The sequence below is a fragment of the Salvelinus fontinalis genome, chromosome 13 (assembly GCF_029448725.1).
Source record: "Salvelinus fontinalis isolate EN_2023a chromosome 13, ASM2944872v1, whole genome shotgun sequence".
In the NCBI taxonomy this organism is placed as follows: Eukaryota; Metazoa; Chordata; class Actinopteri; order Salmoniformes; family Salmonidae; genus Salvelinus; species Salvelinus fontinalis.
The window spans coordinates 6,106,517-6,123,640 of NC_074677.1; the positions used below are offsets into that span (position 1 = coordinate 6,106,517).

General features: G+C 44.6%; 1 protein-coding gene across 3 annotated transcripts in view; it reads left to right on the plus strand.

Moving 5' to 3' along the window:
• The window catches only part of LOC129867987 (serine/arginine repetitive matrix protein 3-like), a 163,008-nt gene that overhangs the window by 123,427 nt on the left and 22,457 nt on the right, over nt 1–17,124 (plus strand). For 2 of the 3 annotated variants that reach the window (XM_055941522.1, XM_055941525.1), the window contains exons 6-8: nt 2,579–2,629; nt 6,748–6,858; nt 9,206–9,389. In XM_055941522.1, coding sequence (XP_055797497.1) covers nt 2,579–2,629; nt 6,748–6,858; nt 9,206–9,389 — 346 coding nt within the window. The remainder of the gene's footprint in view (nt 1–2,578; nt 2,630–6,747; nt 6,859–9,205; nt 9,390–17,124) is intronic. The other variant, XM_055941524.1, reaches the window with a different exon arrangement.

Below are 17,124 nucleotides of genomic sequence, written 5' to 3' on the forward strand. Positions count from 1 at the left end.
GACAACATAAAGCTGATACAGACATACCCAAGACAACATAAAGCTGATACAGACATACCCAAGACAACATAAAGCTCATACAGACATACCCAAGACAACATAAAGCTGATACAGACGTACCCAAGACGACATAAAGCTGATACAGACATACCCAAGACAACATAAAGCTGATACAGACATACCCAAGACAACTCCAAGCTGATACAGACATACCCAAGATGACATAAAGCTGATACAGACATACCCAAGACAACATAAAGCTGATACAGACATACCCAAGATGACCTAACGCTGATACAGACATACCCAAGACAACATAAAGCTGATACAGACATACCCAAGACGACATAAAGCTGATACAGACATACCCAAGACAACATAAATCTGATACAGACGTACCCAAGACAACATAAAGCTGATACAGACGTACCCAAGACAACTCCAAGCTGATACAGACATACCCAAGACGACATAAAGCTGATACAAACATACCCAAGACGGCATAAAGCTGATACAGACATACCCAAGACAATATAAAGCTGATACAGACGTACCCAAGATGACATAAAGCTGATACAGACATACCCAAGACAACTCCAAGCTGATACAGACATACCCAAGACGACATAAAGCTGATACAAACATACCCAAGACGGCATAAAGCTGATACAGACATACCCAAGTCAACATAAAGCTGATACAGACATACCCAAGATGACATAAAGCTGATACAGACATACCCAAGACAACTCCAAGCTGATACAGACATACCCAAGACAACTCCAAGCTGATACAGACATACCCAAGACGACATAAAGCTCATACAGACATACCCAAGACAACATAAAGCTGATACAGACATACCCAAGACAACATAAAGCTGATACAGACAACATAAAGCTCATACAGACATACCCAAGACAACATAAAGCTGATACAGACGTACCCAAGACGACATAAAGCTGATACAGACATACCCAAGACAACATAAAGCTGATACAGACATACCCAAGACAACTCCAAGCTGATACAGACATACCCAAGATGACATAAAGCTGATACAGACATACCCAAGACAACATAAAGCTGATACAGACATACCCAAGATGACCTAACGCTGATACAGACATACCCAAGACAACATAAAGCTGATACAGACATACCCAAGACGACATAAAGCTGATACAGACATACCCAAGACAACATAAATCTGATACAGACGTACCCAAGACAACATAAAGCTGATACAGACGTACCCAAGACAACTCCAAGCTGATACAGACATACCCAAGACGACATAAAGCTGATACAAACATACCCAAGACGGCATAAAGCTGATACAGACATACCCAAGACAATATAAAGCTGATACAGACGTACCCAAGACAACTCCAAGCTGATACAGACATAACCAAGACGACATAAAGCTGATACAGACATACCCAAGACAACATAAAGCTGATACAGACATACCCAAGACAACATAAAGCTGATACAGACATACCCAAGACAACATAAAGCTGATACAGACATACCCAAGTCAACATAAAGCTGATACAGACATACCCAAGATGACATTAAGCTGATACAGACATACCCAAGACAACTCCAAGCTGATACAGACATACCCAAGACGACATAAAGCTCATACAGACATACCCAAGACAACATAAAGCTGATACAGACATACCCAAGTCAACATAAAGCTGATACAGACAACATAAAGCTCATACAGACATACCCAAGACAACATAAAGCTGATACAGACGTACCCAAGACGACATAAAGCTGATACAGACATACCCAAGACAACATAAAGCTGATACAGACATATCCAAGACAACTCCAACCTGATACAGACATACCCAAGACGACATTAAGCTGATACAGACATACCCAAGACGACATAAAGCTGATACAGACGTACCCAAGACGACATAAAGCTGATACAGACATACCCAAGACGACATAAAGCTGATACAGACATACCCAAGACAACATAAAGCTGATACAGACATATCCAAGACAACTCCAACCTGATACAGACATACCCAAGACGACATAAAGCTGATACAGACATACCCAAGACAACATAAAGCTGATACAGACATACCCAAGACGACATAAAGCTGATACAGACATACCCAAGACAACATAAAGCTGATACAGACATACCCAAGAGGACATAAAGCTGATACAGACATACCCAAGACAACATAAAGCTGATACAGACATACCCAAGACAACATAAAGCTGATACAGACATACCCAAGACAACATAAAGCTGATACAGACATACCCAAGACGACGTAAAGCTGTAATCACCGCCAAAAGTATTGACTCAGGGGTGGGAATAACTTATGTAAATGAAATAGTGCTGTATTTAATTTTCAATACATTTGCAAATGGGGTATTGTGTGTAGATGCGTGAGAGAGAAAAATGATTTCATCCATTTTGAATTCATGTTGTAATACAACAACATGTGTAAAAAAATCAGCGGTTAATGAGTACTTTCCGAAGGCACTGTACCCTTTTAACCTGCTTAATGAAGAAACACCAATCTGTTTCCCTTTACAGATCGGGTAGCCCAAAGAACAAACAGAAAGACAAGAACAAAACCAGAAAGAGGTAAGGATCCCTCTTTAAAAAAGAATATAATCCAACCTACAATAATGGACACATCTGACTGTTAGATGTTCTGTAGACTTAACCCCTTACACTCATGGAAATAGGCCTATATGGATAGGGCCACATTGAAATGTTTCTAACAGGAGAACTATTAAAAGCATATGCATGACCATGGTTAAGAAAACACTATGGACATTATGGGGAAATGATCAGACCAAAAGGTGAGGACACATCAGTTCACCTGACACAAGACTGAATACAAAACATTACACTGTTGATTTGATGTGTATTTTACATTTCCTGTACTTTTCACAACATTTTGTCAATAACGAAATGTGAAAATACTTTGGATACATTCAGTAACATAATAAGAATAATCAATTAAATGTTGAAGTAGGTGCAATATAATACAAAACTATGACAAGCGTTTGAATGAGCGGTCTAACTGGTGTTGCTAAGTGACCAAACACCTCTCCAAACTGTGGGTTTGAGTGAGAGGTCTAACTGGTGTTGCTAAGTGACCAAACACCTCTCCAAGCTGTGGGTTTGAGTGAGAGGTCTAACTGGTGTTGCTAAGTGACCAAACACCTCTCCAAACTGTGGGATTGAGTGAGAGGTCTGACTGGTGTTGCTAAGTGACCAAACACCTCTCCAAACTGTGGGTATGAGTGAGAGGTCTAACTGATGTCTAATTGGTCAAACACCTCTCCAAACTGTGGGTTTGAGTTAGATCTCTAACTGGTGTTGCTAAGTGACCAAACACCTATCCAAAATGTGGTTTTGAGTGAGAGGTCTAACTGGTGTTGCTAAGTGACCAAACACCTCTCCAAACTGTGGTTTTGAGTGAGAGGTCTAACTGGTGTTGCTAAGTGACCAAACACCTCTCCAAACTCTGGGTTTGAGTTAGATCTCTAACTGGTGTTGCTAAGTGACCAAACACCTATCCAAACTGTGGTTTTGAGTGAGAGGTCTAACTGGTGTTGCTAAGTGACCAAACACCTATCCAAATTGTGGTTTTGAGTGAGAGGTTTAACTGGTGTTGCTAAGTGACCAAACACCTCTCCAAACTGTGGGTTTGAGTGAGAGGTCTAACTGGTGTCTAATTGGTCAAACACCTCTCCAAACTGTGGGTTTGAGTTAGATCTCTAACTGGTGTTGCTAAGTGACCAAACACCTCTCCAAACTGTGGTTTTGAGTGAGAGGTCTAACTGGTGTTGCTAAGTGACCAAACACCCCTCCAAACTGTAGGTTTGAGTTAGATCTCTAACTGGTGTTGCTAAGTGACCAAACACCTATCCAAAACTGTGGTTTTGAGTGAGCGGTCTAACTGGTGTTGCTAAGTGACCAAACACCTCTCCAAACTGTAGTTTTGAGTGAGAGGCCTAACTGGTGTTGCTAAGTGACCAAACACCTCTCCAAACTGTGGGTTTGAGTTAGATCTCTAACTGGTGTTGCTAAGTGACCAAACACCTATCCAAATTGTGGTTTTGAGTGAGAGGTCTAACTGGTGTTGCTAAGTGACCAAACACCTCTCCAAACTGTGGGTTTGAGTTAGATCTCTAACTGGTGTTGCTAAGTGACCAAACATCTCTCCAAACTGTGCATATTTCCTAAGTCATTTCAATGTACTTGATTATTTAAAAAAATAAATATATATATATATATTTTGACAAGGAAGAAATTTGCGGACTAGGTCTCTTTTCCAAATGTGCCCTGTACGATGAGTGCATTCATGAGCGTGTTCCGTGGCAAATTTGAGAAAAAAATAGATGCGTGTCATCTCTGTAACGGTGGCTCAAACATAGCGATCAAAAACATTGATACTGTAAATTTACACATGTTTTCAAATATGGAAATGTGAAGTGCAGGGTGTGGTTTGCTTGAAACGACATCAAATAAGTATTTAGTATAATCCTAATGGCTCATCTTTCAGAACACATGGACTCTTCTCGATTTGATTTACAGCATTTCTCTCACTCAAGACAACAACAAATGTGCAAAAGTTGCCCAATTAGCGGGAGGGATGGGGGCGTAACAGCTGTCGGTTAAAACCCATACAGTGCTGTGAACCATATTGTGATGCATGCCACAAGCTTGAATGTGATATGATCTCAGTCTGATTCATTGAGCACGGTAACATGCACACGATAATGGAATTACAAACACATTCATATAATAGCTTGTTTAAAAAGCTTTGCAAGAAGAACGATAACCATAATAATCCTGTTTACATGGACATATCTGAAATCAGGCTACCGGATGGGATTTTTGATAAATGCAGGAAATCGCCAATCAAAATAAACATTCTACCACAGTGGCCAGTCTACCACAGTGGCCATTCTACCACACATTCTACCACAGTGACCATTCTACCACAGTGGCCATTCTACCACAGTGGCCAGTCTAACACAGTGACCAGTCTACCACAGTGACCAGTCTACCACAGTGACCAGTCTACCACAGTGACCAGTCTACCACAGTGACCATTCTACCACAGTGACCAGTCTACCACACATTCTACCACAGTGACCAGTCTACCACAGTGACCAGTCTACCACACATTCTACCACAGTGACCAGTCTACCACACATTCTACCACAGTGACCAGTCTACCACAGTGACCAGTCTACCACAGTGGCCATTCTACCACAGTGACCAGTCTACCACAGTGGCCAGTCTATCACAGTGGCCAGTCTATCACAGTGGCCATTCTACCACAGTGGCCATTCTACCACAGTGGCCAGTCTACCACAGTGACCAGTCTACCACAGTGACCAGTCTACCACAGTGACCAGTCTACCACAGTGACCAGTCTACCACAGTGGCCATTCTACCACAGTGGCCATTCTACCACAGTGGCCATTCTACCACAGTGGCCAGTCTACCACAGTGACCAGTCTACCACAGTGACCAGTCTACCACACATTCTACCACAGTGACCAGTCTACCACACATTCTACCACAGTGACCAGTCTACCACAGTACCAGTCTACCACACATTCTACCACAGTGACCAGTCTACCACAGTACCAGTCTACCACACATTCTACCACAGTGACCAGTCTACCACAGTGACCAGTCTACCACAGTGACCAGTCTACCACAGATTCTACCACAGTGACCAGTCTACCACACATTCTACCACAGTGACCAGTCTACCACAGTACCAGTCTACCACACATTCTACCACAGTGACCAGTCTACCACAGTACCAGTCTACCACACATTCTACCACAGTGACCAGTCTACCACAGTACCAGTCTACCACACATTCTACCACAGTGACCAGTCTACCACAGTGACCAGTCTACCACAGTGACCAGTCTACCACACATTCTACCACAGTGACCAGTCTACCACACATTCTACCACAGTGACCAGTCTACCACAGTACCAGTCTACCACACATTCTACCACAGTGACCAGTCTACCACAGTACCAGTCTACCACACATTCTACCACAGTGACCAGTCTACCACAGTACCAGTCTACCACACATTCTACCACAGTGACCAGTCTACCACAGTGACCAGTCTACCACAGTGACCAGTCTACCACACATTCTACCACAGTGACCAGTCTACCACACATTCTACCACAGTGACCAGTCTACCACAGTACCAGTCTACCACACATTCTACCACAGTGACCAGTCTACCACAGTACCAGTCTACCACACATTCTACCACAGTGACCAGTCTACCACAGTACCAGTCTACCACACATTCTACCACAGTGACCAGTCTACCACAGTGACCAGTCTACCACAGTGACCAGTCTACCACACATTCTACCACAGTGACCAGTCTACCACACATTCTACCACAGTGACCAGTCTACCACAGTACCAGTCTACCACACATTCTACCACAGTGACCAGTCTACCACAGTACCAGTCTACCACACATTCTACCACAGTGACCAGTCTACCACAGTGACCATTCTACCACAGTACCAGTCTACCACAGTGACCAGTCTACCACAGTGATCATGTTATTTGCGTGTGTGCGTCTGTCCGAATGTTTGTGTGTGTCTGTCCAAATGCTTGTGTGTGTGTGTGTGTGTGTGTGTGTGTGTGTGCGCGTCTGTATATATGTGTGTGTGTGTGTGTCCAACAGGTCCCCATTAGAGTCCCCCAGTAGGACGTCTCAGCGTAGAGGCAGCTGCTGTAGCTCCCACAGTGCATCACTCTCCTCCGCAGGCCACAGCCCCTCCAAGTCCCCTGGCAGGTAGGGACCCCCCATGGTGGCTCCCAACGTACCCCCCCCCCCTCTTAGATACATGCCTACGTTTTAATCAGACTTCTTTTGGTCTACTGATGTATCGATAGCTAAGGTTTGCTCTGCTGAGCATGTGTGAATGTTATATGGTCAGGAGAAAATACAACGACTGACTTGAAAATGTTTAAAAGGTTATACACTATACTCTAGAGTCTATAACCACCTATAGTTAGTACACAATACAGTACCAGTCAAACGTTTGGACACACCAACTCATTCAAGGGTTTTTCTTTATTTTTTACTAGTATCTACATTGTATAACACATATGGAATCATGTAGTAAGCCCCCCCAAAAAAGTGTTAAACAAATCAAAATATATTTTATATTTGAGATTCTTCAAAGTGCGTTGATGACAGCTCTGCACACTCTCGACATTCTCTCAACCAGCTTCATGAGGTTTAATTTCAATTAACAGGTGTGCATTCTTAAAAGTTCATTTGTGGAATTTCTTTCCTTCATAATGTGTTTGAGCCAATCAGTTGTGTTGTGACAATGTAAGGGTGTTGTACAGAAGATAGCCCAATTTGGTAAAAGACCAAATCCATATTGTTGCAAGAGCAGCTCAAATAAGCAAAGAGAAATGACAGTCCATCGTTACTTTAAGAAATGAAGGACAGTCAATTCGGAACATTTCTTAAAGTGCAGTCGCAAAAACCATCAAGCTCTATGATGGAACTGGCTCTCATGAAGACCGCCACAGGAAAGAAAGACCCAGAGTTACCTCTGCTGCGGGATAAGTTCATTAGAGATACCAGCCTCAGAAATTGCAGCCCAAATAAATGCTTCACAGGAGTTCAAGTAACAGACACATCTCAACATCAACTGTTCAGGGGAGACTGCGTGAATCAGGCCTTCATGGTCGAATTTCTGCAAAGAAACCACTACTAAAGGACACCAATAATAAGAAGAGACTTGCTTGGGCCAAGAAACATGATCAATAGACATTAGACCGGTGGAAATCTGTCCTTTGGTTTGATGTGTCAAAATTTGAGATGTTTGGTTCCAACCACTGTCTTTGTAAGACACATAGTAGGTGAATGGATGATCTCTGCATGTGTGGTTCCACCGTGAAGCATGGAGGAGGAGGTGTGATGGTGTGGGGGTGCTTTGTGGGTGACACTGTCAGTGATTTATTTAGATTTCAAGGCACACTTAACCAGCATGGCTACCACAGCATTCTGCAGCAATACGCCATCCCGTCTGGTTTACGCTTAGTGGGACTATCAGTTGTTTTTCTAAAGGACAATGACCCAACACAACTCCAGGCTGTGCAAGGGCTATTTGACCAAGGAGAAGAGTGATGGAGTGCTGCATCAGATGAACTGGCCTCCACAACCACCCGACCTCAACCCAATTGAGATGTTTTGGGATGAGTTGGACCGCAGAGTGAAAGAAAAGAAGCCAACAAGTGCTCAGCATATGTGGGAACTCCTTCAAGACTGTTGGAAAAGCATTCCAGGTGAACCTGGTTGAGAGAATGCCAAGAGTGTGCAAGCTAAAGGGTGGCTACTTTGAAGAATCTCAAATATGACATGTATTCTGATTTGTTTAACACTTTTTTGTTTGATGTCTTCAGTATTATTCTACCATGTAGAAAATAGTAAAAATAATGAAAAACCCTTGAATGAGTAGGTGTGTCCAAACGTTTGACTGGTGCTGTACTCTCGAGTCTAAGTCATTTCAGCAGGTTTGTTCAGTACTCTGTACAGTTTGTACTGTACTAGTTATTAAAGGGCCAATGCAGCCATTTTTATCTCAATATCAAATCATTTCTGGGTAACAATGAAGTACCTTCCTGTGATTGGTTTAAATTAAAATGCCCCCAAAAAATAAACAAATAGCTTCTTATCAAAGAGCAATTTTTCAAACACGAATTTTGCTATGACTGTCTGGGAGTGGTTTGAGTGGGGAGGGGAAAACTGAAATGAGCTGTTATTGGCAGAGAGGTTGAGGACTCTTTCTTATTGGTCTATTAACTAATTTACTGCCTGGTGATGTCACCAGGCAGACCCAAAACTCCATCCCACCAAAACAGGCTGAAATTCCAGGCCGTCTTTTCAAACAGCTCTTACATTAAAAGGGCATTTTCATAATTTTGACAATTTCACAATAATATTTCAACCTCACAGTGTTGAAGCATATATACTGTATATATATATATATATATATATATATATATGACAGGGAAATCACGTTTTTGACTGCAGTGGGCCTTTAAACTGTACTGTACTGTACAATATTATAGCATTGCGGCTGGTTTGTTCAGTCCTCCTGTCTGTCTGTCTGTCTTTCCAGGCCCAACTCCAAGCACAAGACAGAAGGACACAAGGCCTGTGGGAGCCCGTCCCCTTGTCCGTCCCCCGGTCCTGACGGTCTCGTCACGTGGCACAACGGGCACCACCACCGTGACCGCGCCTGCAACGGCAAGGCGAGCAGACTCAACCACAGCCACACGGTCGAGGGAGACAAGGAGCAGGAGGTGTGTAGCCTCCTCTACCCCCCCCCCCCTCCCTAATCCCCGTCCCTACCCTCTAAACTACACACCCCTAATCCCCGCCCTACCCTCTAAACTAAACTCAAATGTAGGAATAACTAAGCACAGGAATAACTACACAGAAATAACTACACACAGAAATAACTACACACAGGAATAACTACACACAGAAATAACTACACAGAAATAACTACTCACAGAAATAACTACACACAGGAATAACTAAGCTCAGGAATAACTACACAGAAATAACTACACAGAAATAACTACACACAGAAATAACTAGACGCAGGAATAACTACACACAGGAATAGCTACACACAGAAATAACTACACACAGGAATAACTACACACAGGAATAACTACACACAGAAATAACTAGACACAGGAATAACTAGACACAGGAATAACTACACACAGGAATAACTACACACAGAAATAACTACACACAGGAATAACTACACACAGGAATATCCAAGCACAGGAATAACTAAACAGAAGAGTAAGTAATCACAGGAATAGCTAAACACAGGAATAACTACTCTATATTTGTACTAAATAAAGAGAGAGGAGATAATGTCACAAACCGATACAAAGTAACAAAGACAGTGTAGAGGATAGATACCATGTTGATAGGAGATGGAGACAGTGTGGAGGATAGATACCATGTTGATAGTAGATGGAGACAGTGTGGAGGATAGATACCATGTTAATAGGAGATGGAGACAGTGTGGAGGATACCATTTGAGTGTAGTTTAGAGGGTAGGGCGGGGATTAGGGGTGTGTAGTTTAGAGGGTAGGGCGGGGAGTAGGGGTGTGTAGTTTAGAGGGTAGGGCGGGGATTAGGGGTGTGTAGTTTAGAGGGTAGGGCGGGGATTAGGGGTGTGTAGTTTAGAGGGTAGGGCGGGGATTAGGGGTGTGTAGTTTAGAGGGTAGGGCGGGGATTAGGGGTGTGTAGTTTAGAGGGTAGGGCGGGGATTAGGGGTGTGTAGTTTAGAGGGTAGGGACGGGGATTAGGGGTGTGTAGTTTAGAAGGTAGGGCGGGGATTAGGGGTGTGTAGTTTAGAGGGTAGTGCAGGGATTAGGGAGGGGGGGGGGTGAGATAGAGGAGGCTACACACCTCCTGCTCCTTGTCTCCCTCGACCGTGTGGCTGTGGTTGAGTCTGCCCGCCTTGCCGTTGCAGGCGGGGTCACGGTGGTGGTGCCCGTTGTGCCACGTGCAGTTATTCCTGTGTTTTGTTATTCCTGGGTTTAGTTATTCCTGGGATTAGTTATTCCTGTGTTTAGTTATTCCTGTGTTTAATTATTCCTGTGTTTTGTTATTCCTGGGTTTAGTTATTCCTGGGTTTAGTTATTCCTGGGTTTAGTTATTCCTGGGTTTAGTTATTCCTGTGTTTCGTTATTCCCATGTTTTGTTATTCCTGTGTTTAATTATTCCCGTGTTTTGTTATTCCTGTGTTTAATTATTCCCATGTTTAGTTATTCCTGTGTTTAGTTATTCCCGTGTTTACAGGGTACTCTGTATATCTTTCTGTCCACTCTTTCCTGCTCTACATTCTTGCTGTCACTGCTCACCTCTGGCTTTACTTGGATGCTCATACCATCTCAACATTCCTTAGACGTTAACTGATTAGATAGCAGAGGGAGGAGGCGAGGGATGGATGTTTGAATCACACGTTATATAACCATGAGTTAATCATCCTCACTGCAGTGCCGAGACAGCACAAACAGATCTGGGACCTGAAGGTTTTCTGAGGATAACATAAAGACAAACTAAATACGGACTCACTATGATCCATTGATCGCTAAACATTTGCATAGCACATGTGCAGTACAATGCTAATATGGAGGTTTAGTATTATGCTGTGTTCAAAATGGTACCCTATTCCCTATATAGGGCACTACTTTACATACCAGAGCCCTAAGTAGTGCATTATATAAGGAATAGTGTTCCATTTGGGGCGGAGGCTCAGGCACCCAGGGTTCTCTAATGAGCTGGAAACTATTTGGTTTCTGTTAGGCAGTAAACCCCTGCAGCGCTTCTCACTTCTGAATCTTCTTAGCAAGGGAAAGAAAACACTGAAATATTTTTTAAAGGGTTATTTTGCTACAGCTCCCTCAAAATGAAACAACTAGGAAAGAGGAGAAGGTTTATGTATAAAGTACTTATTCATAGTTTTCAAGAAGGCCCTGTTTAATGTCTTTGATGTAGTGCTGAGTACACTCGTTTAGGAATTTTAAGGAAATATTTGAGTGAAAAGTTGTATTCTGATCACGCTGATAGTAATGCTTGATAACAGCCATCAATGATACCATCTGTAGTTAACTGTCACAGATGGATGTAGTAATGTAAGGCTTTAACGATGCTATTTCTACATCTGACCTGAACCAACTCTAGATTTTATTGTCATGTGGAAATTCTATGATCTGGCCTGCGGGATTGTGTGGAGATTTTAACTGAGCCTAATTTATATCAATTTACAATGCTTCTTACCACACGTGATTGATTTAAATTTGGTTACAGGGTCAGCTCTAGTCTCAGACAGTACGGTCATTAGAGTCGGCTAGAACATGGATGGAATTGGTCAGAATAGATTGAGCGACAGACAGAGAAGTCATTCCCCCTACTGGTACAGTAGCAACAATCACAGACGTAGAAAAACAGTTTGTCTAGAATTGCTGTTGTATTTTTCTTGAAGCTAGTCAGACATGTTTACACAGAATAGATTTTGACATTCGTATTCCTCCCTAACTGTCCCTTTGGAAGTGTTTGAAAACGGTAACTGCTTTATTGTGATCTATAAAACAACACAAAGAATAACAGACTGGTTTTAATATTTTGTTTTAAATCTGCCGGTTATAAACCATTAGAACTTGGGTAACCTTTTCGATTTTAAATCTTAACTGAATGGAACTGCCAGTTTGCTCTGCTAATAAAACAACAGACGTCATTTAGATCGAAGGATATAGTCATTACTGTTTCTCTCTCACTGCTTACTAAGCAATTCAATGGGGTGTAGATTAGAAAAGCCTCCAAAAATATTCCTCCTAGAATAATGTATAACCGATGATACTATCTCCTCCGATTTCCTTTCTTCAAGCTTTTGTTTATGAGAAAGGTCTCACCTGCTCGCTCTCTGTCTGTCTGTCTCTCTTTGTCTCTCTTTGTCTCTCTTTGTCTCTCTTTGTCTCTCTCTGTCTCTCTCTGTCTCTCATTCTCAAAGTCTCTCTCTCTCTCTTGCCCTCTCTCGCCCTCTCTGTCTCTCTCTCTCTCTCTCAGTCTCTCTCTCCCAGTCTCTCTCTGTCTCTCTGTCTCAGTCTCTCTCTCTCTCTCTCTCTCTCTCTCTCTCTCTCTCTCTCTCTCTCTCTCTCTCTGCTTGTTTTCATTCATGACTGTTTTATTTTCTGCTTTTAGCTATTTGAATGTTAATTACCCCGTGAAATAAATGCCCAATGCTCCTTTTCTGTCTTGTTTATGTAAAAAGCACTCATATGCTTTGGAACTGGACCAAGTAGGTTAACAGGGTATGTTTTCTACTGGTTCTTCTTGTCACTACAGTTGTCTTTATAAAGCACAATGTTTTGCTCAGGGATAGTTACCCCCTTCCTCCAGGAGTCTGATAAAGCTCCCAGACACCAGGTGTTCAACACTCCTCTCTTCTCTCTTTCTCACTCTCTATTCACTTCCTGTTTACTGGATCATGTGACCTGTATGTTGTCTCTAGGTGGCAGTATCACTTCTGTCAGACTGTCCCTGATGTTGCAATATATTCTGTATCTCTGTGTTCCATGTCACTGGGGATTGGCAAGGGGAGTCTCACGAGCCGTCGTTGCATATGAGGCTCGGCGTTTGGAGACTTGAGCCAACGGGTTGTGTTTAGGTGAAGTGATCAAGCACTTGCTTGGCTCAAATCTGTCCACGGTTTTGATCATTTATCCTCTAGCGTCAGCCTTAAAACAGGTTTTCTGTTCACGAGACCTCTCTTGTTAATCTCCGTATTACAGAGGAGTTATTATCTCTCCCTTGCTGAAAATTAATCAGCGTTCAGACTCCTTGTGTATTTGGGAGGATGCTCGCTCAAAATTGTTAATTTTGGATGCTGAGAGATCATTCTGAGAGATCATTCTGAGAGATCATTCTGAGAGATCAGTCTGAGAGATCAGTCTGAGAGATCAGTCTGAGAGATCACTCTGAGAGATCACTCTGAGAGATCATTCTGAGAGATCATTCTGAGAGATCACTCTGAGAGATCAGTCTGAGAGATCAGTCTGAGAGATCACTCTGAGAGATCACTCTGAGAGATCACTCTGAGAGATCACTCTGAGAGATCAGTCTGAGAGATCACTCTGAGAGATCACTCTGAGAGATCACTCTGAGAGATCATTCTGAGAGATCATAGATTCAACAGAAGTTAGCTGATAGCGTAGTAGTACTGTGGTTAGCACGCGTACAACAGCAGTCTCTGCAATCTCTGCTTCTCAGGTTTCTGTTTGTCGTTTTCTTGTCCAGGGTAAATGTATATCTGCTCACATATAAAAAGAAGTGATACAATGTTGAAACTAAACACACAACATGTGGTAACATGGGTATTTTAAAGGGACCCACGCCATTTTGAATATGAGTGCTATACTGTATTTATTTTCTCCATGTATTGATATGAATATGTTTAGTGGCACCCTCCCCAAGGCTCACTGTACTGCATTGCTGAGTCCAAAAGAAAATCGTTTGAAGTTAAAGAGGTCACTGTGTACTTTCTGAGCTGGTTTCATAAAGCCACAATATTCTCTTGTTAAAGAATATCTCTTCCAAAATGTGACTGGGGTCTCTTTTTAAATGTACATACTCTACTAGTTGTCCATCCTAGCGGTGCCCTGCTCTGAGCCTCCCTCCATCCATCTCTCCTCCCCTTCTATCTGTCCATCCTAGCGGTGCTCTGCTCTGAGCCTCCCTCCATCCAACTCTCCTCCCCTTCTATCTGTCCATCCTAGCGGTGCCCTGCTCTGAGCATCCCTCCATCCATCTCTCCTCCCCTTCTATCTGTCCATCCTAGCGGTGCCCTGCTCTGAGCATCCCTCCATCCATCTCTCCTCCCCTTCTATCTGTCCATCCTAGCGGTGCCCTGCTCTGAGCCTCCCTCCATCCATCTCTCCTCCCCTTCTATCTGTCCATCCTAGCGGTGCCCTGCTCTGAGCATCCCTCCATCCATCTCTCCTCCCCTTCTATCTGTCCATCCTAGCGGTGCCCTGCTCTGAGCATCCCTCCATCCATCTCTCCTCCCCTTCTATCTGTCCATCCTAGCGGTGCCCTGCTCTGAGCCTCCCTCCATCCATCTCTCCTCCCCTCTATCTGTCCATCCTAGCGGTGCCCTGCTCTGAGCCTCCCTCCATCCATCTCTCCTCCCCTTCTATCTGTCCATCCTAGCGGTGCCCTGCTCTGAGCATCCCTCCATCCATCTCTCCTCCCCTTCTATCTGTCCATCCTAGCGGTGCCCTGCTCTGAGCATCCCTCCATCCAACTCTCCTCCCCTTCTATCTGTCCATCCTAGCGGTCCTGACTGCTCTCCATCCTGACTGCTCTCCATCCTGACTGCTCTCCATCCTGACTGCTCTGCTCTGAGCCTCCCTCCATCCATCTCTCCTCCCCTTCTATCTGTCCATCCTAGCGGTGCCCTGCTCTGAGCCTCCCTCCATCCATCTCTCCTCCCCTTCTATCTGTCCATCCTAGCGGTGCCCTGCTCTGAGCCTCCCTCCATCCATCTCTCCTCCCCTCTATCTGTCCATCCTAGCGGTGCTCTGCTCTGAGCCTCCCTCCATCCATCTCTCCTCCCCTTCTATCTGTCCATCCTAGCGGTGCTCTGCTCTGAGCCTCCCTCCATCAATCTCTCCTCCCCTTCTATCTGTCCATCCTAGCGGTGCTCTGCTCTGAGCCTCCCTCCATCCATCTCTCCTCCCCTTCTATCTGTCCATCCTAGCGGTGCCCTGCTCTGAGCCTCCCTCCATCCATCTCTCCTCCCCTCTATCTGTCCATCCTAGCGGTGCTCTGCTCTGAGCCTCCCTCCATCCATCTCTCCTCCCCTCTATCTGTCCATCCTAGCGGTGCTCTGCTCTGAGCCTCCCTCCATCCATCTCTCCTCCCCTTCTATCTGTCCATCCTAGCGGTGCCCTGCTCTGAGCCTCCCTCCATCCATCTCTCCTCCCCTTCTATCTGTCCATCCTAGCGGTGCTCTGCTCTGAGCATCCCTCCATCCAACTCTCCTCCCCTTCTATCTGTCCATCCTAGCGGTGCTCTGCTCTGAGCCTCCCTCCATCCAACTCTCCTCCCCTCTATCTGTCCATCCTAGCGGTGCTCTGCTCTGAGCCTCCCTCCATCCATCTCTCCTCCCCTTCTATCTGTCCATCCTAGCGGTGCCCTGCTCTGAGCCTCCCTCCATCAATCTCTCCTCCCCTTCTATCTGTCCATCCTAGCGGTGCTCTGCTCTGAGCCTCCCTCCATCCATCTCTCCTCCCCTTCTATCTGTCCATCCTAGCGGTGCCCTGCTCTGAGCCTCCCTCCATCCATCTCTCCTCCCCTCTATCTGTCCATCCTAGCGGTGCTCTGCTCTGAGCCTCCCTCCATCCATCTCTCCTCCCCTCTATCTGTCCATCCTAGCGGTGCTCTGCTCTGAGCCTCCCTCCATCCATCTCTCCTCCCCTTCTATCTGTCCATCCTAGCGGTGCCCTGCTCTGAGCCTCCCTCCATCCATCTCTCCTCCCCTTCTATCTGTCCATCCTAGCGGTGCTCTGCTCTGAGCATCCCTCCATCCAACTCTCCTCCCCTTCTATCTGTCCATCCTAGCGGTGCCCTGCTCTGAGCCTCCCTCCATCCAACTCTCCTCCCCTTCTATCTGTCCATCCTAGCGGTGCTCTGCTCTGAGCCTCCCTCCCTCCAACTCTCCTCCCCTCTATCTGTCCATCCGTGTTGTGTGTGTGTGTGTGTGTCTGTGTGTGTGACACATCTTTCTTGCCCTTTGTTGCTCTTCTTATCTCTTCTTCTCTTGTCAGCTCTGCATGTCCATCTCTCCATCCCTGCTTCCTTACTTCCCACAAGTCATTCTATCTAACTCTGTTTACTTACCCAGCCTTTACCCACCTCTCCCTTTTCATACTAACACGGCTGCATTTGAACAAGCCAAAAAGACAGCAAATCATTGTAGTTTCTAGATACATTTTTATTTTTTATTTTATTTTAAGTATTGGTTTGTTTGTCCATTTTCTTTCGTATTTTGGTTGGTTTGTTTGTTTACCTTCTCCTTCTTAGTCTCTGGAAGAAGTTCGTAGCGTTGATACTAAAAGAGGTTCATTGTCTTTTTCCCATTTCGCTGCGGAGAACATTCCTTTCTCCTGTGTTGTGTTTCTTCTTGTCCTGTTTTTGTTGATATTGCAAACGTGTCACTGATTGAAATGGAAGGTAGGTAACGCTTTGCCTTGGCACGTGGTCTTTCTTTATGCAGATATGACAATGTCAGAAGCACCCTCTAGCTTGACGTCAATGTTTCTCTCTCTGTCTCGCCCCCCTCTCTCTCCCCCCCCCCTCTCTCTCTCTCCCCTTTCTCTCTCTCCCCCCTTTCTCTCTCTCTCCCACTTTTCTCTCTTTCTCTTCTCCCTCTCTCTTCTCCCTCTCTCCCCCTCTCCCTCCTCTCCCTCTCTCCCCCCCTCTCCCTCTCTCTCCCCCTCTCCCGCT